The following is a 24,403-nucleotide window of genomic DNA, read 5'->3' on the forward strand; positions in this document are numbered from 1 at the left end:
ACAGGGGTATTTTCTATGTATATACATATATGTACAAACAATTCTATATAGATATGAATTAATCTTACAAAGCATTACCTTGCATTTAATGTTTTTAATGACCTACTTTGTGGCAAAACTATCTCGAAAACCTATCTTGATCAACTGTTGTTATTTGTGATTGATTGCCCATCCTCTTCAATCGAGACCTCATCCAACCCCACCTTCGTCCATCTATCAGGAACAGAAGGGAAATAGAACCTTTCCATTGCGGTTCTGAAACGAATTTTGTCTGTTTACCCATCACACATCAGCTTTGTCCGACTCTCAACATTTGCATATCGCTGTGAAGATAAAGCTCAAAACACTTACATTGCTTGGGAGTTACGATTGTCGGTTCACCTTTACCTGCTCCACCTAAGAAAGCTGAATCTTTAACCCAAGATTCCAATTTCTTATCCCTATACCACCAGAAAAGACGAATCAGCTTGGAAGTACTATGGTCAATGGTCATATGCAATGACAACTGAACTTACCACGTGAAGGTCCTTATATAATCTACGATACCAACCACCAGTTCATGTTTCTCCGAATCAACTCCGACTACGAGTGAATAATCCATAACGTTCAAATTGGATAGGAAGAGCGTATCGTTGAATAATGCCGTTCTGAGTATTCTTTTCGAGTGATCACGGAGATATAAAGGATGTTTATATACGATCTCCATCAGGTTCTCATCCAGCAAGACTTCATTGATCCGTCCAGTAGGCTGGATCAACCTATTTCGGGTACTTCCTTTCAAATCGTATATTTTCGAAAACCTTCTTGCATAGAACAGATTTTCCATGACTAGAACATTCATCCGCATGTATCGACCAGTAATAGCATTTCGATATCCAATCTTGAAGAAACCGTATATCTTAGCTAATACCGTTGGTCTTTGACCCTGAAAGGCTTTGCGAGTATATTCGAAGTATGCAGGAGCGAATTTAGTCAAGGCATCCATTTCTAATCGAGATATTTCTTTGGCAATGAATCGGTCGTCTGATGAGATGATCATCCATCAGCTAGACTTTCGCAATATGAAGGAGCCAGGAGGTTCGTTGGCTTACCTTTAGTCTTCAAGAATGCTGATCCGGATTTGCCACCCGATGCGTCAAACTGAACACATCTAGCGAGTGACTCCACGAAACTATCTTCACATTGACAGGCAGAACGCAGTGCAGCGAATTGCTCAGCGAAGAAGATCCTGCAGAAGATCGTCGAAGCACCAGACTCAAAGTCTAGTATGGATAGGTAATATATCAGCACCCTATCCACTTAAGAGATCATCAAAGCGGACTTGCCATATTTTAAATGGGTTCCACCTTCTCTCCTTAGATCATTTTCATTGTCCATGGCCTCGTCCATCGAGACGATGTCCCACGTAGAGGCTCTATCATTCCCATGATGATGTTCATCTGGCATGAAAGCTTCCGTTTTACCATTCGCACCTCCATTCTTAGATTGGTTGGCTTCTCTCATTTTATCCCTGTAAGTCTTCGAGCTGAGAGTGAAAGCGATGATACTCGTAGGTTCATTTTCTCGTATGATGACTCTTGAATCAGCGAATAAATGTTCAGATGCAGATAAAGGATATTCGAGAGGGGTGAAATCACCGGCCCTAAATGCCCATAGTCCAGTCAAGGTTTTGAGTATACTTGATCTTTCGACACCACCTGAACTTAATTCACTTTCCGACATCTGAGACATCTGCGACATCGTGGGATGTTGAGGTCCTTTGGGCAGTTCGTCCGCGGTATCAATCGATAATTGTGGGGTTACCGGATGGCTAGGTAAGGGAGCACTAGTTTCGAAACTTGGTAGTTCAATTTGCAACCTATCTGTGAAAGACATTTCAGATCTCGTATCACTCAAGATTGACTGAGTGGCTAATGAAGCTCCCGATGCCGATATGGGTATTTCATCTGTTCTCGTTCCTGCTTGTTCGGGGATAGATTCTGTAGATGGTGAAGCTAAAGGCTGGACAGGGATAGGTTCTAGTGCTTTTGTAGCTTTCACAGGTGAATTCTTCCTTGATTTGGATTTAGTTGGGGAAGACCTTCTACGTTGTTTAGGTTGGCCATCTTCATCCACTTCCCCAGCTGATTCAGCACTATCATCCGTACCCATTTCATCTTCTTCATTATCCGCTTCGGAAGAGTCCGTATCGAACTCGTCTCTGAAAGCATCTCGTAAATTATCGAAGACTTGCACTTTCGCTTTGGTCACTCCTACTGGCCTGGCTCGTTTACCTCGAACCATCGAAATGCGCTTCTGACGCTCGCGTTCAGCTTCACGGGATAATCGATCGAAATGTCTGGCGATGGAGGTGACACGAGAAGAGCTGGCAAGTGTACGTCGAGCAGCGGTACGAATGAGACTCGGGGATGTACGACCCGAAGATGGCTCAGGCGGTCGAGGGGATTTGCCTTTACCTGTCATACGAGGTTTGGTGTCTAAAGGCGGTACACCCTGTGGCTGACCTGACGAAACAGGTTCTGTACTTGATCTTTGAGGTCTTTCAGGTGAAACGCGAGCAGATCGAGGTGATCGAGGCGATAGCCTACCAGTATACGATGGCGTTCTTGATCGTAGGCCAGGTCGAAGATGTTCAGACGATGGTCCGGCAAGCGGTTTGTTTCGACTGTAGGTCGAAGGGATACGAGAGGCATTGGTGGCGTAACTTCGGTCACCATCCGAGAGCAGACCGCTGGGTTTATTCACTTCTCTGTATCGGACAGGAGGCTGTTCGGTTCTTCCTCTTCGTAAGCGTGGTCGTGTCCTGGGACTATGATCGCTATCCGAGGCCTCAGGATGAGGGCTTTTACGAGCTTTCCGGCGGACCGATGCCGAGGAACCAGGACGTTCAGGCTCTTCGATCGCTTCGTAGGGTTGAAGCTTGGTGACATCGTTGAACCGTTGGACAAGGTCGGCGATGCTGCGAAAAGTGTTATCAGTTGAGCTCATTCTAGAAAGGCGCGAGAGAAATAAGTAACTTACCTTGGAGCAGGTCTAGATCGACGAGGTAGACGAGATATGAATTGATGCGTATCACTGTCTAGGCCACTTGATTCGGCCACCCTAAGTGGACTTCTTTCAGGCGATTCACGCCTGATGGCAGATATAGTAGAATCGCTATCATATTCCCTCTCCCTACCTGGAGTAAGCGGATGAGATAGAGGATTAGGTTCTTCTCGAATGACTCCGCCGACAGGTGTGTTAGTATCACTATTAAGATCGAGGACAGACGGCGCTGCCGACAGACTGGCATTGTCAGTATCGGTCGATTCCAAACCTGGTGTGACTGGTTCACTGGGTGCTGGTGTCGATTCAGAAGAGATATCTTCTTTGACTTCTTTTTCATCTGCTTCAGATACGGTCAAACTCGCCACATTCCGATCTAATGAGTTGAAGACATCTTGATTCGCAAAGAGGCGCTTGAGATGAGTCGCAGTCACTACAATACAGTACGTGATCTCAGTCTAGCCCACGTCAATATCGAGAAGGACACTCACTTCGTCTCAAGTCTTTTTCGGACGGCATGAATGATTTCTCGATTTCGGCGAAGTCGGAACTATTTCCCAGTGTCAGAGAATACATCGGCCGTACATGACCTGGATGTCACTCACTCCCATTGTACGACCTTATCTTGTAGCGTTCTCAAGACAGTATTCAAAGCCAAGACATCCGTCATCGGAGTCAACTTGTAAGTCCTGTTAAGGAGATTAACCATTTCTTCTCTATCCGCCACAGCTCTAGATAACATATTTTCCAAAGCTGTTTTGAGTGATCCGATCTGGTCCGAAATACCATATCAGCCTCGCGTACTACGTCATGGCTAGGAAGGAAGGGATGGTAGACACACTTTTTCAGGTGGACAAATATCCGTATCAAAGCTTCTCAATCTAAACAAAACCGAATCGAAGAAAGCTGTATTTTTATGTAAGGCACTTTCATATTCTTGATTTTTCAATATGACTTTAGTTTCAGCTTTGACCTGTAGGCTTATCGATGGTCTTAACGGTTCATATATATCTACTGGTTCGTTGTGGATCCTTATCGCTAGATTCCTGTGGGCGAAATATCGAATTTGATCTCTGAAAGCATCGTGGGGACAAGTGAATCCAGCTCGGGTCTCTGGAGGGTAAAAGCAATGTTCGAGGTACGCTCCCCAGGACATTTTCCATGTTTCTTCTCTTAGGATCGTTGTGGGTGATGGCGTAGCGCATAGTCGGCAGTAAGACCACGTGATTATCTGATCTTCATGTCCTGGTGATGGACAAGGAAATTGATCCATAGCGATTTGTAATCGCCTTTCACCATGGACTAACAGATGGAAATGAAATAGCAATAACCTCTCGCATGTTTTGCTGGTGCATCTCTGGGCAGCATTGAGAGCCAATTCTTCGAGGAATTGTCCAATTGTGTGATCCCCCGCTTGATAGAAATTGATAGTCTGTAAAGCAGGTTCGACACACGGTTTATCCGTTCCTTCACAACCTAGTGAATAGAGATATACGATTCCCTGATAATCTTCAGCTCGAAGTGGATCGGTAAATCTACGGGTATACCACTGCCACAGCTTGAGTTGTTCGAAGTGGTTATGTTCGATTTGAGCCAATGCACTCTCACGAGCGACTTCTTCAGGTTTTCGTAACACTCGATAAGGATCGCGAGTTGCCTCTTTGATCGGAGCAGTTGGGACGGGTATCGCACTCATAGCTGTACTACTTGAAACTTCATTTGTGGTCGATTCGGCAATATCATTCAGTGTCGTGGACAGGGAGGTTGACGATGAATCTGATTCGGCGATAGGACCAGTTGGTTTTGTCGGTTCTACGATCTTTGTCTCCTCCTGCAAGATTTGAGCAGCCTCTTCGTCATCAATGCTCTGTCGAAGATTCGCTAGCGCTCGATCAAGCTCTGCCATTTTCGCGAGCGTGGCCGGAGGGGGAAATCGTATAGCAGCAGAAGCTGAAAGGACGGTCGTCAGATAGGGCTGAAGGGATTGAGCGATTTGTTTGGTGGTCTGTAACGCTTCACGACGTTCTACCTGTTTCTCATCTTCATCACCGTCATCATCTGCGGGCTTCGGTGTTGTCGGTTCTCCGTCCTCGTCCACATCAGTGATCTGTATGGTAGTGGAATTAGATTCCGACTTTTCATGGGAGACTGTTTCTTCCTCCTTAAGCACTTCTAGCAGTTCCTGATATTCTATTGGTAATGATGGATGAGGAGGGAATATATTGTGTTCATCGTTGTAAAGGATGATCTCGTTCTTGAGGTGGTAGACCACTAAAGCCATGAAATCGGTGACCACTTTGACCTTTCTTAGAGTCTCCAAATCTCCTCCTCGTAGTATGATAGTACATCCATATTCCCTATGCCCGCCTTCAAACCGCATCAAGGTCTTCCTTCTTCCCGGTATAAGTTCATGTTCGAACGACTGAATCCTAAATTCCGCACATCTTCCTAATCTAGGTTCCAGCGCAAGTCGATCCATAGAAGCCACCACGTCAGCCTGGGTGCATCTTGCTACCTGGTGGATAGCCGACACTTTGACGCTTCTAGCAACAGCGATATTGGCTTCAAGTAGATACTCTAAAGCGATACGCGAAGCTGATGGCTGGACGAGGACAATATGTGGTCGGACGTCTATTATTCGCTTGGTCAATAATCGGAGATAATCCTTCTCTTGCGCTAAGATTGGATCTAATGACATGAACTGGTTTTCCACTCTGTGATAGTCCAGAGGAAAGGTGACAACCATAATTCGGGGATTGACCAATCGACGAGGCATGGCTTTATGAGCTACATTCTTACTTATCACTATTCCATCCACGTATTCAGAATCGCTAATCTTCCCTCCAGGGACTTTCTTGATCTTGACATAAGCTCGTACATCGATATCATCACCTGCTTTGACGTTTGGTTGAAGATTGGTAGTCACTTTCAGCAACAAATTGCTGAGAACTCGATGCCACTGTTGAGGATGGGGTAAGTCTGCCCGAGCGATAGCTTGCTGAAGCATCAGGTGGAAATGGCTTAAGCTGGCTCCAGATAGAAGCTCTGGGCGTTGTCTGGTAGAGGAGAGTACGTCAGCTTCGTTGAGGGAGTCTATGCCAGATGAATAGCTTACTTACGCGAAAGAGTGCGACCTAGCTCTCCATAAACCTTCTGACTTTTCAGAATCGAGCAGAGCTGTCAATCCACCTTGACTTGCTCTAGAGCTCAATCTGGTCCGTAGACCTATCAAAGGCAAATTGGAGTCTACTCTAGTCAGGGGTACTCTCGTCTCCAGTCCACCATCGGTCGACATGGTATCGGTCCGAGGGAACTCGACTCGAGGTGGAAGAGGTAAAGCCGGCGGTCCCATATTACCTTTCTTATTAACCGGTTCCGCTCTACTTTGAGTACCGCTCGCCAGGGCTTCTGGACTACTAGGACTCGACCGCGGTTGAGATTCATCTTGTTCGTTATGTAGCTCGTCTTCTGGTATGTGATTGCTTTTCTGTTCATCTTCCATTGGTCTTCTAAACGGAGCTGCAGTCTGGGGTCGACTACTTGTCCATATATGTGCATCTTCCGAGTCGGAGAGTTGAGAATCTCCACCCATATCGAGGGGCGTATATGGTCTATCCAGATCATTATCCCTTCCCCACCTAGTCGGGACGGAACTTTCATCGATTGCAGTAAGAGATTCGTTAGGATGACTGGTGAAGAGTTGACTGGCGGCAAAAGGCGATTTGGCATAAGGTACTTCAGGTGATATCGCTGCGTCCAAGAATGCTCGATCGGATATACTGGGAAATCGATGAACAGAAGTCGATACGGAATTAATTGATCTTCTATCGTCTTCATCGTCGTCTCTGTATTCTTCCATGATCTTCAGACAGAGGTTGCACACTCTAACTGCACCTTCTTGGCCGAATCTTCTAGCTCCGATGATATTGGATGCGCATCGAGAACAAAATATCTGGCCGCATATACGGCAATGATGTTTCCTTCGCCATGCTGTGAATACCTAGTGATTTCACCCGCGGATTAGCAAATACCTTGACAAAGCTGGTTGATATAATACTTACCGATTTACAATCATAACATTCTTTACAAGCATCATCACTCATCCAGTAATGTTTACTCAGGCCTTCACCCCTGATCCTCCTTATGATCTTCGACACCGAGTTGTGCTTCTTCACAAAACCACCTAAACTCCTGATGGATCTCGTATCATCCTGATTCAGCGGAAATCCAGGAACGTAATTGAAATTTGTTGATAATTCCGCATTGGCAGCTAACATAGTTGATATTGATAGTGAGCTTGGTGAGTCGGGGAGAGTAGCTATAGAGCTTCTGCGAACCCTTTGGACGGGGTTGGACAAGGAGTTAACATGAACATGATGATGTAGGGGCGTTACTGATCTTGAGGAGGGTACGCCACCATGAGAGGGATTATGATGATGAGATGAACGATGTCGATTGATATTGTATCCCGGACCAGCAGGAAACGGCGTAGTCACTTCAGGTGTGTGTGGTCTTTTGCTACTGGGTCCAGACCCAGAGGCAGAAGCTGAAGCTTGTACAGTTGTCGTCACACTGGTAACGGGGGAGATTGTTACCTGAGCAGGAGCGGCTAGAGAAGGTTTCCATTGTCTCTCATTGGGAGCTTGAATTCTTCGATTTGTAGGTGCTTGAAAGTGCGAGGAAGATAGTATAGACGGAGATTGGACTGAAGAGGTAGCACTTCCTACGGAATTTACCGTACTCAGAGGTGGTCGAAGGGATTTGCTAGGTAATTTCCTTGGAGAAGTAGCTTGAATGTTGACTGGACGAGAGATCTCCACTGATGAAGTTTTAGTGGTAGCACTGGACAAAGGTTGAATTGAAGTAGAAGGGCCGGATGACTGTCTTCTACCATTCGTACTTTGAACGGGAACATTATTCTGATTCTGATCTTGTATTTTAGCAGAAGCTGCCAAAGCAGCTTGTTGGGCACCCTTCCTGACTGCCTCTGCTATAGCTTGAGCCTCAGTCTGATATGGTTTAGGTCTGAGTTCGGTTTCTGGTTTGCTTGAATTTTCCACGGGTGATCCTTTGTCTTTGCTACTGTTCGCACCGGCGCTACTACCTCCTCCTCCAGGCGTTGGATTAGTCGAGGACGAGGATGAAGTGAAAGTCTGCTTGACTTTGGAGAACAAGGTGGGTAAGATGCCTTGTTCGGGTTCATCTTCGAATGGATTTGGGAAAGTAGTGAGTCCGACTGAAGGGGATGGTTTGGTACTGGATGAAGCGGATGGTACGACCAGGCTGGAGGTGTCGATCTGAAGGGAAGAAGACATGTTGGGACCTAGTGCTTGGTAGCTTCCTGCTTGCAACTGTCCCCTCTCTGCTCTAGGATTCTTCAGTATGTCGCTATATCATTCGGACCATGTTGAGCGGTATGGAAGGTGTCTATGCAATCACTTGAATGCGTCAATGAGGAACAATAGTAATCCATCCAGCAATGATTCGTCATGACTAGCTAGCTGCTTGATAATGGTTGATGATGTAACTCGACGCGTCCTAATGGGATTAGGAACAGACACACATCGCATTAGGGATATTCCGTAATCGCGATTAGGAATATTGCTGTAGTCGGTTGTCAAGGTACGGGCCGTTACGTTGTTGAGCTGTGTTGGGCACCATGATGAAATCATGGCACCACCTTGACGAGTGATTGATCCTTTGATCATCCCAATCTACCACATCTCGACCCACCATTGACAGTTTACTGTCCTGCATACATACGAAGTGAGTTGGCAGTGGTAGGGGATCTATCGCTAGGTATCTTCTCGTATCGAACAAAATGCAACGAAAAGCGCTCAAACAGGTATGTCCATTCCAACCATGGTATGCCATGCCAGTTGTAGACTGATATTCTCGTCTCGTAGTTGGGCAAGGTAACACAATGGACGAATGAAAAGGTATGTGACAGTTTTCTGTACCCATCATTTCCAAATGGAGTGAAGTGGTGCCGACCCCCATCCTGATGTACGCAGGTGTTTTCAGGGGAGAAAACCAACCTCTCTTCTGAATTTACAGAGTTCGAGAAGGAGATTGATGTTAGGAGAATAGGGATTGAGCGGTAAGCTGGACTTGAAACTCTCTGTCGTCAAGACTCAATGAGTACTATGGCTGATACACATTCCATACGTCACGTTTAGACTCCACGCAACATCACAACCATTTTACAACCAATTAACAAAAGTCAAACCCACCGCTGATCCCTACCCACCGCCCGGTTCAGGCAAAGACAAGATAACTTATACCGAAGCTCTGGGTCTGGTGATGATTGATTATGGAGATGAGATAGGTGAAGAATATGGTGAGCTATCTGATAACTCTCTGAGCTGGATTGCGATAGCTTACTTACTTCGGTTGATAGGTGACGGATTATCGAAATATGGTAGAGCTAGATGTAGACTCGCTGCTGTAAGCTTATAATCGCGGAAATTTCTCAAGGAAAAGATAGCTTATGACCATCTGTCTGCTGTGTAGGCTCAAGAGGACTTCAGTGCTAGGCTCGGTGATGGTTATATCGCTGGAATGGGTAGGTGTCCATCTGATATGGGCTCGGACCTTTCGAAGCTGATGAGCTGTTCTAGAAACTGCATTGGCAGCAGTGAACGAGTACAAAGCCCTAAGAAAGAAGCTGGATTCTAGAAGGTGAGCTGGAGATTCCCTTTTACTGGTATAGAGCTGATCTGATCATCCTTACCCCAGGCTCACTTTGGACGCGGCCATATCGAAAGCTCAAAATAGCAAGAAAGATTCAGCGGCACTAGAGGAAGAGGTTAACATCGCGAAAGCCAGATTGTAAGCTGTTTCTGTGTTGATCGTCTTTACAGGCATTTGAGCTTACTTATGGGATATGGGTACGTAGCGAAGAGATAGAAGAAGAGACTCAACAAAGAATGATCGGCATACAAGAGACGGAAGAACAGCAGATCACTGGTCTTAAAGATCTTTTGGTAGCTGAACTAGAGTACCACAGTAAATGCCATGATATATTGAAAGATCTTTACAACAATTGGGGCGGAAAGTAAGCTTTCATTTTCGCAAACAGTCACAATGGCGAAGCAAGCTCATCAGACGCTATATATAGTGGTAGTCGATCAATAACCACTCGTGCCAGGTCCAATACCGCTACCTCCTCTCGATCGCTCGGACGGACAGCAGTCACCCGATCACATACCTCTCGACATGGGTTACCGCAATCATCCGACGAGGAAGGAGCCGTCACAACGAACAGATCCAGATCGCATAGTAATGCTTCTTCGAACGGTAAATCCAAGGAGAAGAAATCGATGTTGCCCTCATTCGGTTCATTTGGTCGGAAATCAGGTCTTTCAGCCGTTGCGTCATCCTCGCACAAAAAGAAATCATCGTACAGTAAAGATAAGTTCAATGATTCTAGAGCTGCGTTGAATTCGGAAGAAGACGAAGATTATGGGGAAGAACCGCCAACAAGATCGATATCTCAACTTTCCACCTCCAGTTCCTTCTACAATGCTCCTCAACCACCCGCAATGAGACGAGCGTTAACCTCTCCGCCGAAATACACCGATCCCAACGCTCATTATGTCAAAGCGCTATACGATTATCATGGTAATGCGTCGGATGAACTGGATTTGACGATTGGGCAGGTGATAGAAGTGAAGACCAAGGTATCGGATGATTGGTGGATTGGCGAATGTGATGGTAAATCAGGATTGTTCCCTAAATCATACACCGAAGATTATACACCTTCACCTCAAACTGCCGTTCCCCCTCCCATGCCGACTCGACGAATGCTACCGCCTGATAGCTCTTCAGGTCAGAGAAACATGCCTCCTCCCCCAGCTTCATCTACTATTATCAACAAACGAAACAACTTACCGCCTTCGCCAGTGATGGGTTTTACAGAGAGTGAATCGGAATGGGAATCCGATGCATATGGATTCTCAGATGCTGAACACAATCAAACTGCCTCTTTGGCTGCTGAGGCTCATCCAGTTGCCGTGGCGAGGGAACGATCGAATACGATTGGCAAAAAGGGACCACCTCCACCACCCCCACAATCCAGAAGATCAGCATCTTCGAACAATCTCCTGAATATCGGTGCTACTTCCTCCTCAGCTCATCTGACACCACCTCTCCCAATCTTTGGTAGACAAAGATCTGGTACGGCCACTTCTGCAAGTACCAAGATAGCTTCACCCTTTGCTGGATCAGAGGACGATGAGGATTATCATGATCACGATCATGAGACTACAGTCTCGAACGGTCTGTCCTCGATGCATATCTCTCCTCAAGCGTCACATGGCGAAATCAATGCGGGACAATGTGGGATTTGCGAATGTGAGGATTTCACTCAGAATGTGTTTAAGAGCAAAGGTACTTGCTCGACCTGTTTCCACGCGCATTAGATGGAAACGCACCAAGAAGTAGATGCGTAAATAAGTATTAAAGGAGAAGGAAAGGAAGAATTGGTAGATTGTAGATAGTAGATTCGCACACACGATCGGACTGGACTTGGTATACAATACGTGGTCAAGATGAAAGCTTGGAAGGGGAGGTTCACTGTACTATACACATGGATTGGGATGGTAGAGCTGTACATATATGACTTTCTTGCTTCAACATACATGCACGTCACCTCATCGTTCCTTATCACTGCTTATTGGCATTAGTCATAAAGATCAGTGTCGATTAGAAACCTGTTCAGGAGATTGATTAGAAATCGCAGTAGATCTGATTAGAATGATTCAGGGAATATAATGCTACAAAGCGTCGATCACCTACCAACCTGGATTTCACGGACGTGCGAAGTGAGATGGGATCACCGTAAAAGTGGTCCCACCTTATTCGACCTACATATCTCTTTATTAACCCGTTAGATCACCATAGACTGTTAGATCGATAGATCTGCAGAGGGTTTCTAGATCGTTTCTGTCATTTCTAAAGGATGTGCTTGTGAGAACCGAAAAAAGAAGAAGCAAGTCAAGGGAAGAGCAATCAAGAAAACCACCCAAGATCACATCCCGATTCATTAAGCTCAAGATCATATACTGGACTTGATCACACAAGTACCTAATCATCAATTGGGTACACCGTGGATCATGATTGTTTCACTGCTACTTTCCCACTTACTGCTCATCGCTTCAGCCCAAGCACAACGATGTTCAAACTTCGGTAGCTCCCTCGATTTGAGTTGTCTCTGTCCACCAGGCTTCAACGTCCCTTCGTCTCAATGTGATCTTCCGGTCTGCGGGGGCAATCTGTATAACCCTGCTAATGCTGCTCCAGGCGGACAAGGGGGTTTTGGAAATGTCAGTGCAGGTGCATGTGGATGCGAGGATGGATGGACAGGACCAGGATGTACTGGCTGGTCGAATCTAGCGTTTATTCCATTGTACAGTTGCTGACTGATCTGACCTACATCTTGGAATTAGTATGCACATCCTCGTCATCATGTACTTCTTCACTCACAAAATACCTCAATTCATCCAACTCGCTCTCATCTTCCACTTCAGCACTCAACAATACCCTGACATGCTCGACCATCCCCGTCGTCTATTCCGCATCCCAATTATCCTGCTCCGTCATCCAATCTACCCTCCAAGCGTTGTTCCCTGGCTCATCAACTGCAACCATCACCCGATCTCTCAATTCGTCACTCTCACCTGGCGGGGAAGATACGCTGACGCAAGCTGGTCTGCTGCATGATGATGGTCAGGTTCAGATGCAATTATGGTATGAAGGGGTTGAGCAGTTCTATTGTCAGGCTACAGGATGTACACAGAATGTCGTAGCAGGTCAAGGAGGAAGTGGGAATGGGTCGACATGGAGTTGTCCAGAGATGGAATGTAAATGTAGAGAGAATACCCTGTTCTGCGGTGGTGGGACCGTGAGTCAGATTCTGACTTGATCATCACTTTTCATTTGGCTTTACCTACAGAAACTCCCAACATAAGCTCATAAAACATGCTGACATAATGCATAGTCACCTTCACAGAATCTCACTGGCGCGATCAATACCCTCGCCGGACCATTGACGATAGACTGTTTCGCCTCGAACACATGCAATTTTAAACAATCCTTCCTCGTCGCTTTATTTGGTACCAACGGACTTGAACTTTCTTCATGCTCTTTCGGTGAATGCGTTCAACAATACGTCATTGAACAAGCGCTAGGTATCACCTCGACTGCAGCATCAGGTGACGGTCTGAGCGGAGGGGTGATAGCTGGGTTAGCGGTGGTCGGAGCGATCCTCCTAGCAATTATAGCAGTCATCATATGGGGATTCATCATGCGAAGAAAGGCAAGGAGGGATATGAATGCTAATGGAAGTATAAGGAAATCAGGTGGAGTAGGTATAGAGTGGAAGAATGTTGGATATAACATTAAAAATCCCTCGTACACTTCGAGATGGTCTGAGAACGTGTATAGCTTCTTGAAAGGTTCAGGAAAAAGATCAAATGGTGACACTGAAGTTGAAACGGCTACTTCTTCCCGCCGCCCAGAGGATAACCGAGGAAAGAGTGTATTAGTTGGATCGTCAGGTAGTATACCCCCTGGAGGATTCGCTTGTATCTTGGGACCTAGTGGAGCTGGTAAATCTACGTTGGTAGATATATTGGCGGGGAAGAGGAAAGAGGGGATAGTAAAGGGAAGTGTAGGATTTACACAAGAGGATGGAAGAGGAGGCCGAGTGAGAGTTGGATATGTTGATCAGGTGAGTTTAAGCTAATAAACTACCTACTTCATTGAGTGTAATAGTAGCTGATGAATTTATTTGCGCCCAGGCGGATGTCCTCTCGCCTACTTCTACCGTCCTAGAAACACTCGTCTTCGCCGCTCAACTTCGATTACCTGAATCTATTCCATCGTCAACCAAGATCGACCGAGCTCAGACGGTCCTTTCCCAATTACATCTCGATCATATTGCACATACCCGAATTGGATCATCTGAACATCGAGGTATATCAGGAGGAGAAGCCAGAAGAGTTTCAATAGGAATAGAGCTGGTCTCTTCGCCCGATATATTGGTATTGGACGAACCTACCTCAGGTTTAGATTCTGTATCTGCATCGAGATTGATTAGACTGTTAAAGACTTTGGCGGAAAGTGGTACGACAATCATCGCATCTATACATCAACCTAGTTCAGCATTATATCAGGCTTTCGATCAAGTGATCTTGTTAAGTAGAGGAAATCAACTGTATTTCGGTAGAGGTGGTATTGCTCCTAAAGAATACTTTGAGAAGAAAGGATATAGATGTCCTGAGGGTTATAACATCGCTGATTACCTATTGGAAATTGCAAGTTCTGAAATTGACATCCCTCCTCAACATAATGGTGAGATTGAAAGAGATTCCAGTGGCGAAACTTCCTACACAAGCATCGAGCAGGATGGTATTGCGAATCAAGATCAGGCCAGTGAGTCCCCCCTGAACGAGAAAACAATCACATATCCGCCGAGCCCTCGATCAAACGTCATTCTGTCTTCAAGGGATGATAATACTACGGCGACCTTGGAAAGTCAAAGTAGGATCAAAGAAAGTTGGTGGAGATGGCCTAGATCTTATTGTGCGACTACTTTCTTGACTCAGGTGGAGATTCTGAGTGGAAGAGAATGGCGAAATCTAAAAAGGTGAGTGAGAAATCGATTCAAATGTCTCAAAGACCACTTGAAATGCTGATACCTCACATGAATGATACCGTAGAGACAAAACTCTTCTGATCGCTCATATCTTCTTCTCGTGCCTTGTTGGTATCTTCGCTGGAGGGTTGTACTACAAAGTAGGAATCACCATCGCAGGCTTTCAAAATAGGATAGGAAGTTTGTTCTTCCTTGGATCGTTGATTGCTTTCTCCAGTTTGAGGTGAGTGGGCTCTACCAGTTTCTTCTAAGATTTCGGGCTGATGAACTTTGAATGTGGATAATAGTGCTTTATACAACCTTGTAGAAGTTAGAGGATTATTTTTGAGGGAAAGAGCAGGGGAGTTTTATTCGTATGTCCCAGCTTACCCTGCCAATGAAGTGCCTAGATCAGCTGACGGGAGATGAATATCTAGACCTCAAGCATGGTTATTGACCAGAGTCCTATTTGACGTGATACCCTTGAGGTTGATTCCTACTATTCTAGTTAGGTAGGTCAATAGTAAAAACAAAAAATTCCCCAAATTCGGCTGACTTGCTAACATTGATCGATAGCATAATTGTCTACTTCAGTAAGTACTTTCTAGTGGAAGTGCCCTGCGGTATGCTGACTGCAAGCTGTTCAGTGGTCGGACTATCTCACGACGCAGCTAGATTCTTCAAATTTCTCCTGATCATCGTAGAGTTCTCTATGGGAATGACACTATTTGTGAGTCAAATTAATTAGACCTTTTGCTACATAGCCCTATGAGATGTTGACGAATAGCTAATCGTCGTATGTTTCATCAGAACTTCCTTCTAGCCTGTCTATTCAGGAATGGGGGAGTAGCCATCCTCTTAAGTTCGCTATGTAACTTGTTCTTAATGACTTATGCAGGGTGAGTCATCATCAGCTTCCGAATCAAGTACTACTATCGTTTTCCTGGATGAACAAGCTGGCTGATGTATTTACCGGTGATCTACAGATTCTTCGTAAATATATCCCAAATTCCACCTGTTTTAAGATGGTTAAGGTACTTCTCAACTTTGGGATATACTTTGGAGGCTTTGAGTGTGAATGAGGTAGGAAGTGGATTGCAGATAGTCGTAAGTTTGGATCTTTTCGATCTACTCCCTATCTGACGACATTACCCGGATCGAGTATGGTTGATGAGGACAAGGATTATTGGCTAATTTTGATAATGGAATGTACTGTAGGATTCCCTCAATGGCGTTAGAGTCGAAATTGGAGCTACGATAATTATGCAAACTCTATTCGGGTTCGGTATGAATAATTATTATAGGTAAGTTGTTCAAAATTCAAACATAATATCTTGAATTTCGGGACACCAGCTGATTTTGTTCCCCTGGTCATTTTCAGAGACGTATTGGTCCTGTTCGCTTTCATAGCTGGTTTCGCAATAAGTTTGGTATTTATTGTTGTTTATATACTTCGAGAACGGCGATAATGATGATGGATGTTCATTTGGGTGTACAGCATATTTTGATTTGATTTTTGGACTATCTTTTGTATATAAGGTGTATAATGGATTTAATGGATTCGTACGAATAGCGTACATGCAGGTCGTACTTGTATGATCTATGATGTTGATCACATACGAACTAAAAACATCATATACATATACATATCCTATGCTAATATCCCATTCACCGATTCGATCTCACCTTTTTCCAAACCTCTATCTTCCTTTTGCTGAGCATTCAATCCATTCCAGATACCTTTGAACTGCCCTCTTTCCTCGTCATTCAGTCCACTAGTCTTCAAAGCATTTATCAAACTTTTTAAACTGTTCTCTTCAAATTCGAGATTATCCTCTTTCACATGTTGAAGTTGATCCAATGATTCTTGGAAAATACCTGATTTACTTAATCCATCTATCAGACCCTCTTCTTTGACTGTGTTACTCTTGGTGAGTTCCTCGATGACATTCCGTACTTCATTTGGCAATTCTTTTTGATCATATTTATCATTTGATTGAAGTACCAACGTCGATACCAAAAATGATACCTTCTTTCTTACATTCTTATCGGAATCTTTCAACCCTTTTAACAAAACTTCATACCCCGTTACCTTGACATTTTCGTAAGTCTGAGATAGAGCTTGAGAAGCTAATGGCCAGTGTTTCAACGATGCGGATAGGGCGTAAATTGCTTTTGACCTAACGGCGGGTGAAGAGGAATTGAGGTATGATTGGAGGATTAATGGGAAAGCAGAATGTATATATAGCTAAAAGAAATAGAATTATCAGTAAAATGAAAAACCAGCTACAATTTCAGAGGCAGACTCACAGCAGCTTGAGCTTTGATATTGTTCTGTACAGCTGTACCTATTATCCATAATGCGTTTGACACAATCTCATCTTCGGGGGATGATAGTAGACTTAAGAGTGGTTGCCAGAGTTTGAGGATTGGCATGTTGTTGGCATTATCTATCAATTCGATTAACTTATATATCATAAGAAAACGATAATCAGCATTAAGATCTATTGTTCATTCTATATGATGAGAAGAGCGTGTGATGTAACTACGAACTTACCATTTCAAAATCATCCAATGCTTCTACCCTCTCCTCCAGGGGATTCTTTTCATCAACTGCAAAAGCCATTTTCTCCTTCATCGTTATCGAATCACTCTTACCCAATATCAAATCTAACATCTCCGTGGTAAGATCATCCCTCTTTGGTGTAGTGCTGGGCAAAGGGAACGTCTGAGATGGTATTTCCCCCGTGGGAGTTCCTGGACCAGGTGTAGAAGCGGGTGATAAATCTGCAGGAGCCAGATCTGAGGGGTGGAGAGCTGATGTACCGCTGTGGGTGGCTGATGAAGGAGGGTTGTATCGGATTGTCAGACCTCCCTCGGAGGAAGATACCTGCTGGGCACCTTCCCCCGCTGCCTGTTGGCCATCTTGCGAGGTAGGGAGAGTGGAATTGGCGATTGACCATCTGAGGAGTTCGTTCAAGTCTGGCATTTTGGGTTTTGGGTTGTGCTCTGTGTGTTTGTTAAGTGAAGGGTGCAATATTGTCTATAGGATGTAGTCAAGTACTACCAATTGTATAACAGCAATCTATCATCTATCTCTTTCATGGAATGAATCGTGTCGATCATCTCAGAAATTTACAGAACTGGGTGGCAAATACCAGAATCATTGTCGGTTATCGGGATCAGAACCATGTGATGTCCACGAGGCTCAAGGAGGGATCTATCTTACGTAACTTGGGCTCACGCTCTGAAATAGGTTGGGTCTTGGATAATTCTGGCCAGACAGTAGGAGATCAATGATGATGAAGGAGGCCATGATGATCACATCCTATACAAGGCGAACCATCAGTATCCAGAACTATCAACACCTGATCGATCAAAGTCAAGGCTCCACCATCAGTCACACTTCATCGAAATGGCAGACCCACCATCGCCAGGGGTATCCAACACTGCCTTGCCGTCTGCGATCTCCCAATCACGTCCCACGGCTCCAGACACTTTTCACCCTGTGTCTATACCGAAAGACCAGAAGAATGTCGCAGGGGATGTACCAGCTCCGATGCAGCCTCAGAAAGATGCGGGACCATCCACATATGACTATACGGAGAACGCACCTGACGCGGTGGTACAGGCTGTAGCGATCGAAAGAGAAAGGGAGAGGAAGGAAGGTCCGCAGGAGATGATGGTTGGAAGCTGGACCAGTTGGGCAGGTGGTGAGAATGGTGAGTCTAAAATCACGAGTAGCATTATCTGAAACGAAGCGCTCAAATGTACTGATTAAGGATGGATATAGATGGCGGAATTACACCTTCTTCGATTACCCGAACGCACATGCGACCAGGGTCAAGACGTGCTTCAATAGCATCTCGACAATCGTTTACCCAAGATCGACCATCTGGCCAATTTCGTCGGCAGACTGGCTCACAAGTGGACTTGCTCCAATCGCCAAGCTCCGGGGTTTTCGCTATTGATTCGGAGGACGAAGACCACGGCGCAGGTCAAAGGATGGGAAGGTCATATAGTAAACGATCGACGCGGCGACATAGTAGAGCTCAATCAAATCAAGTTGCTGCTCCCTCAGGTGGATATTTCTCCTATAGGCCTGATGATCATGTTCAAGCTCAGTCTCCAGCTCCCATGGACGATGCTTATGAGCCATCACCGGCCAGTCCATTGATGAGTCCCGCAAAACCCTCGACCACCTTGGGTAGAATCGCATCGTATATTGGATTTTCAAGGAACGAGGTAGAAGATGAAGAAGCTGGATTTCAAGATGGACATAGAAGGTCATATTCTCATTCTAGATCACGAAGAGGGTCTGGATCGGAAACTTCCAGTCGAAGACACAGAACAAAATCCAGATCTCCTTCGACGAGTGAAGAAGATGATTGGTATGGCGATGAAGATGACGCCGACTCCTATATGTCTGAGAGAGATCCCGAAGAAGGATATACATCTTCTCTGGCGGATGACACTTCCTTACCGCCCCAATCGAGACCTACCTCACCTAATATGCCTTTAGTACCCTCAGCAACAGACGGTATCTTCGGTGAACCGAATGCAAGACCATACGACTTGACCGAACCTAAAGATTTCGTCAGTGTTGCTGTGCCATCCATGCAAACTGTTCTCCTACCCGACGAAGATCTATCAATAAGATTCACTTGTTACAGGACAGACCCGTTCAGGAATGCTGTCTGGTGGTTTGGTTGTATCGTGACTTTCGGTGCTTTGGGACTGTTGGGTAGATGGATACCTAGTATATGGGTCAAGTTTTTGGGTAAAGAAACGGCTTTCGACGAAGCGAAAGAAGGGACTTGGCTTGTTGTCGAGGTGAGTAAACCGACCAGCTGACATGTTGTCCCATGTCGACGCTGATTTGTCATTATCCCTAATTTAGACCCCATATGGCGATCTGCATGTGATACCTTTGCAGATCATTCCTTATCCATACCCACTATCGACTGTTTTCCCTCACCACGCTCCAACTGCCCCACCTACAGCCGGATCATCTACTGCGCCGTCTCTTCGAGATCACAGTGGCTCACCCAATCTCAATCACACGTCCAACGGTGATTCTGCTGGTGGTGGCGTAGGAGGAGCCAAAGATCTCTTACCCGATCTAGAACCTGGGAAGACGACCTGGGAGGAGACTATGGGATTCTTGAAGACCATGGAATATAGATATACTAAATTCGCGCTCGATCCTGCTACCGGAAGATGGGCGATGATCAGAGATTGGAGAGATCCTAAATGGACTTCTGCGAGAGCTGTGGCTCATGGACTCGAGAGTCCCATCAGGGAACAGCGAATGGTTCTCATGGGCGATAACATCATTGACATCGCGTCAAAGTCCATCTTCGGATTGCTCGTCGACGAAGTAAGCTTGCTGGCACCTTGAGATGTCGATGTATTAAGCTGACATCACGTAACATCAGGTCCTCCACCCGTTCTACGTATTCCAAATCGCTTCCATCGTTCTATGGTCACTCGACGATTACTACTACTATGCCTTTGCTATTGCCCTCATTTCCATCACGTCGATTCTATCTACTTTGGTCGAAACAAAGCGAACCATCGAACGTATGAGGGAGATGTCTCGCTTCCACTGTGATGTTCGTGTGCTAGTAGATGGTGAATGGGTCATTATGGATTGTGCCAAGCTCGTTCCTGGAGATATATTCGACGCCTCCGATGCCAACTTGCCTGTTTTCCCTTGTGATGCTGTATTACTCTCAGGCGATGCGATAGTCAACGAATCGATGTTGACCGGGGAATCAGTACCGGTCAGCAAGATTCCCGTGAAAGATGAAAATCTGCGATCTATGTCAAGGGAAACGAAACAAGGATCTTCGGAGATTGATGGTGATCTGGCCAAACATTACTTGTTTTCTGGAACCAAGATCATCCGAGTCAGAGCTGGAGCTAGACCACCTTGGGCACCGAAGTCGGAAGAACCAGTAGCATTGGCTATGGTTACTAGAACCGGCTTCAATACCACCAAAGGGGCTTTAGTAAGATCAATGTTGTTCCCTAAACCAATGGGTTTCAAGTTCTAGTGAGTCGCTGTTTGATCGATGAATTCAGCGTCCAAAGATAGCTAATAGGGTTTTCAGTCGCGATTCCATGAACTTCATCGGTGTTTTGACTATCATTGCTGGATTGGGATTCGCTGTCTCCGCTGTTCAGTTCATCCGGATAGGAGTAAGTCAAGTGAATTTTCATTTGCGTCCGATACAAAGCTGACGGTGATCAATCCTTAGATCCATTGGCATACTATCGCTCTTCGAGCCTTAGATTTGATCACCATTGTCGTCCCACCTGCATTGCCAGCGACGCTCACGATCGGTACCACATTCGCTATCGAACGATTGAGGAAGAGCGGTATCTTTTGTATATCACCCAACCGAGTCAATATCGGCGGTAAGATCAACGTGGTATGTTTTGACAAGACAGGTACTTTGACAGAAGACGGATTAGATGTGTTGGGAGTCCGTACAATCGATAGACAAGATCAAAGATTCTCTGAACTACATTCTGAAATTCAGGATGTACCCATCGAAGGTGGGATCAATGGTAAAACGCCTCTATTGTATGCTTTAGCCACATGTCATGCTCTCAAGTTGATCGATGGTGAAGTCATTGGTGATCCACTGGATATCAAGATGTTCGAATATACCGGCTGGACATTGGACGAGGGTCAATCGAGACCTATACCTAACAAGGTCACTTCCACCTCGGCGAGCGGATCGGGATCGGGAACAAAACCTCAAAGTCTCATTCAGACGGTTGTGAGACCACCTGGAACGGATGGATGGAAGATGGAAGATGCTTTGAAAGCTGGTAGCAAGGTGAGTGTATAACTCCGTTACGTTGTGTTCGTCTCCCACTTACACGCGCAACGAAATTGACGATCAATATGACATCACGTTTCAGCACGCGCACTTCCTTGAACTCGGTGTCATTCGGACTTATGATTTCGTTTCGGCCTTACGAAGGATGAGTGTCATCGTCAAGAGGCTAAAATCAAATAGTATGGAAGTCTATGTGAAAGGTGCACCGGAAGTCATGCCTGATATCTGTGATCCTTCTACTTGTGAGCTGGCTCATTTGCCGCGTATTATGTTGGTCAAGAGCTGATGAGACGTCCAGTCCCACTTGATTACGATGATATGCTCTCTTACTATACTCGAAATGGTTTCCGAGTAATTGCTATCGCCGGTAAATCCATCGAGGGGTTGACTTGGCTTAAAGCGCAAAGGATGAGACGGTAAGCATCTTCGATGAATGTTGCTATTTGTCAGCTGATGGAGTCCTTTCCTCAGTGAGATAGCCGAATCCGATCTTCAATTCCTTGGATTTATTGTCTTTGAGAATAAGCTCAAACCCAATACAGCACCGAACATCCATACATTGCGTGCAGCTCATTTGGCATGTCGAATGGTGACAGGAGATAACGTCCGAACTGCAATCTCAGTCGCAAGAGAATGTGGTATGGTTTCTCACTCGGCCAGCGTGTACATACCGACTTTCATACCTGGTACCGGTACCTCCGAGGGCGCTCAATTAGACTGGTCATCTGTTGATGATGAACGCCATAAATTGGATGAATATACTTTGAAACCCATGGTCACCCAGATGGGAGTTGCGTTGGATGGTCAAGATCCAGAGAGTCACGATTATCAATTGGCTTTGACGGGTGATGTGTTCAAGTGGATGTTAGAGTATGCCGAGTTGGAAACTATGGAGAGGGTGAGTCCATATCTCTTGGATTTCTCGGGTCTCATTTCCCTTTTTCCTGCAGTGAGGGGACTGTGACACAAAGCTTAACGTCTGGCCCTTGAGCTAACGATTGTGGTATTCGTTAGATGCTCGTTAAAGGAGTCATCTTTGCTAGAATGTCACCCGACGAAAAAGCAGAACTTGTTGAGCGTTTACAGGCGTTAGGATATACTGTGGCATTCTGCGGAGACGGTGCGAACGATTGTGGTGCTCTTAAAGCTGCGGATGTCGGGGTATCGTTAAGTGAGGCCGAAGCCAGTGTAGCTGCTCCGTTCACCTCGAGGATACCTGATATTGGATGTATGGTCGAGATCATCAAAGAAGGTAGAGCGGCTTTGGTCACTAGTTTCAGTTGTTTCAAGTATATGTGAGTGATATCAGCTTCGTGATGCATGAACACTGCCTGCATGAAGTAGCTGATAAAATTATATTCTGATATAGGGCTCTCTACTCGATGATCCAGTTTACAACGGTCACATTGCTCTATTCGTTCGCGTCGAGTTTGGGAGATTTTCAGTATGTCTAGCATTTTTTCTGATTCTCGTCCTAGTTGTCATGGCTGATCTTGATGTCTTCCTCAGATTCTTGTACATTGATCTATTCGTCATTATCCCTATTGCCGTAGCCAGTACGTACAGCTGTTTGGAACGTAGGAAATTTCCAGCTAACTTTTCCTTTTAGTGGGACGAACACTCCCATACCCCAAAATTCACCCGAAACGTCCCACGGCCAGCCTTGTCTCGCGAAAAGTCCTTATCAGTATCATAGGTCAAATCGTGCTCAACTCGGCGGTACAGATATTCGTATTCGCATGGGTCAGGAAACAATCTTGGTACACTGCGCCGGATACCAACGTCGATAAACTTGAAACGTTCAATTACGAAAACTCAGCGTTGTTCTTGGTATCTTGTTTCCAATATATCCTAGTTGCTGGAGTGTTCAGTGTTGGACCTCCATACAGGAAACCTCTGTATACAAACCGTGAGTCCATTTTCTGATCAGCAGCTTCAAACTCTATCGACATAAGGCCAAGCTGATTTTGGAAATACATCATAGCTTCACTTGTGATTTGTCTGCTGGGTCTCGGAGCATTCTCAACTTACGTTCTCCTCTCGCCCGCTCAGCCCATCGCATTGATACTGGACATCATCAAACTGCCATTGGACTTCAAATTCGAACTGTTACTTATCGCAGCTATCAATATCGCAGCTGCATTTGGATTTGAGAGGTTCGGTGAAAAACCTATTAGTAGGATGCTGGTGGCTATCAAACGGTGGAGATTCAAGAAGAGAGGTAGAGGATATAGAGCTGTTGAGAGGGAAGTCAGGTAGGAAACACCTGTGAGGTTTTTATACTTTATATACATATTTTCATAATCTGATACTGTAGATGGGATTGAATAGGATTAACTGTATCTATTTCTATACTGTATGCTTTGATTAAATCTTTAATGACTGTATGCAAACTCGGATTTTCACTTTGTGCGATTGTCAGTACCTTGTGGGGCAGGACGGACGACCATCATGGTACATGATGTAGCAGTCTATACTTTTATCAGCGATCGAAAGCATCTTCACTGGTATTCGAAAATGGGGTTAGTATGTCTTCATGTACTGTGAAGGACCTCCTTTATCAAGGGGAAGATGAATGACCCCTTAAAGGTAGGTCACTGTAATCTGGTAATTGTTCCTTTCATATTGCTTGCTCAAAGCATAATGACATGAGTAATGGCTTTAGAGACACTGCGATCTGCTTTGGTAATTAGTGATGGAGCGAAACTGGAACACAAAAATGATTTATCACACCTTTGACAGGTCATGTATGAAAGTGAACGACTGACACGATCTCTTTGTACTTACTACACCTTGCACCCTTTTTCGTTTGGCAATCACGCCTTAATCAATCCTCAGTGAACTACATCCAATCATTTCGCCGCTT

General features: G+C 45.2%; 5 protein-coding genes across 5 annotated transcripts; 3 read left to right on the forward strand and 2 right to left on the reverse strand.

Annotated features, from left to right (window-relative positions):
• Positions 1–140: 140 nt before the first annotated feature.
• I203_102221 (uncharacterized protein) lies at positions 141–8,360 on the reverse strand (the record flags this gene model as incomplete). The annotated part of the gene is made up of 11 exons (XM_065517048.1): positions 141–271; positions 352–440; positions 516–1,023; positions 1,092–1,262; positions 1,326–2,959; positions 3,022–3,478; positions 3,537–3,595; positions 3,651–3,817; positions 3,887–6,101; positions 6,165–7,045; positions 7,107–8,360. The coding sequence occupies 11 exons, from the start codon at positions 8,358–8,360 to the stop codon at positions 141–143; spliced, it is 7,566 nt and encodes a 2,521-aa protein (XP_065373866.1).
• A 506-nt stretch (positions 8,361–8,866) lies between these two features.
• I203_102222 (uncharacterized protein) lies at positions 8,867–11,468 on the forward strand (the record flags this gene model as incomplete). The annotated part of the gene is made up of 10 exons (XM_019146727.1): positions 8,867–8,890; positions 8,952–8,984; positions 9,060–9,145; positions 9,225–9,385; positions 9,446–9,492; positions 9,559–9,610; positions 9,666–9,726; positions 9,784–9,876; positions 9,944–10,102; positions 10,166–11,468. The coding sequence occupies 10 exons, from the start codon at positions 8,867–8,869 to the stop codon at positions 11,466–11,468; spliced, it is 2,019 nt and encodes a 672-aa protein (XP_019004260.1).
• Positions 11,469–12,161: 693 nt separating this feature from the next.
• On the forward strand, positions 12,162–16,152 carry I203_102223 (uncharacterized protein; the record flags this gene model as incomplete). Its single annotated transcript, XM_065517049.1, has 13 exons — positions 12,162–12,426; positions 12,495–12,949; positions 13,046–13,777; positions 13,848–14,695; positions 14,769–14,927; positions 14,992–15,057; positions 15,121–15,195; positions 15,260–15,276; positions 15,331–15,413; positions 15,494–15,582; positions 15,670–15,790; positions 15,902–15,987; positions 16,065–16,152. The coding sequence occupies 13 exons, from the start codon at positions 12,162–12,164 to the stop codon at positions 16,150–16,152; spliced, it is 3,084 nt and encodes a 1,027-aa protein (XP_065373867.1).
• A 182-nt stretch (positions 16,153–16,334) lies between these two features.
• Positions 16,335–17,672, reverse strand: I203_102224 (uncharacterized protein; the record flags this gene model as incomplete). Its single annotated transcript, XM_019146729.1, has 3 exons — positions 16,335–16,931; positions 16,994–17,149; positions 17,241–17,672. 3 exons carry the CDS (start codon positions 17,670–17,672, stop codon positions 16,335–16,337), a joined length of 1,185 nt encoding a protein of 394 aa, XP_019004262.1.
• A 426-nt stretch (positions 17,673–18,098) lies between these two features.
• Positions 18,099–23,796, forward strand: I203_102225 (uncharacterized protein; the record flags this gene model as incomplete). Its single annotated transcript, XM_019146730.1, has 15 exons — positions 18,099–18,405; positions 18,477–19,516; positions 19,584–19,722; positions 19,810–20,063; positions 20,122–20,741; positions 20,800–20,887; positions 20,947–21,534; positions 21,620–21,779; positions 21,836–21,953; positions 22,009–22,435; positions 22,552–22,832; positions 22,907–22,981; positions 23,047–23,093; positions 23,147–23,446; positions 23,522–23,796. The coding sequence occupies 15 exons, from the start codon at positions 18,099–18,101 to the stop codon at positions 23,794–23,796; spliced, it is 4,719 nt and encodes a 1,572-aa protein (XP_019004263.1).
• Positions 23,797–24,403: the final 607 nt, after the last annotated feature.

Source organism: Kwoniella mangroviensis (assembly GCF_000507465.2).
Source record: "Kwoniella mangroviensis CBS 8507 chromosome 1 map unlocalized Ctg01, whole genome shotgun sequence".
In the NCBI taxonomy this organism is placed as follows: domain Eukaryota; kingdom Fungi; phylum Basidiomycota; class Tremellomycetes; order Tremellales; family Cryptococcaceae; genus Kwoniella; species Kwoniella mangrovensis.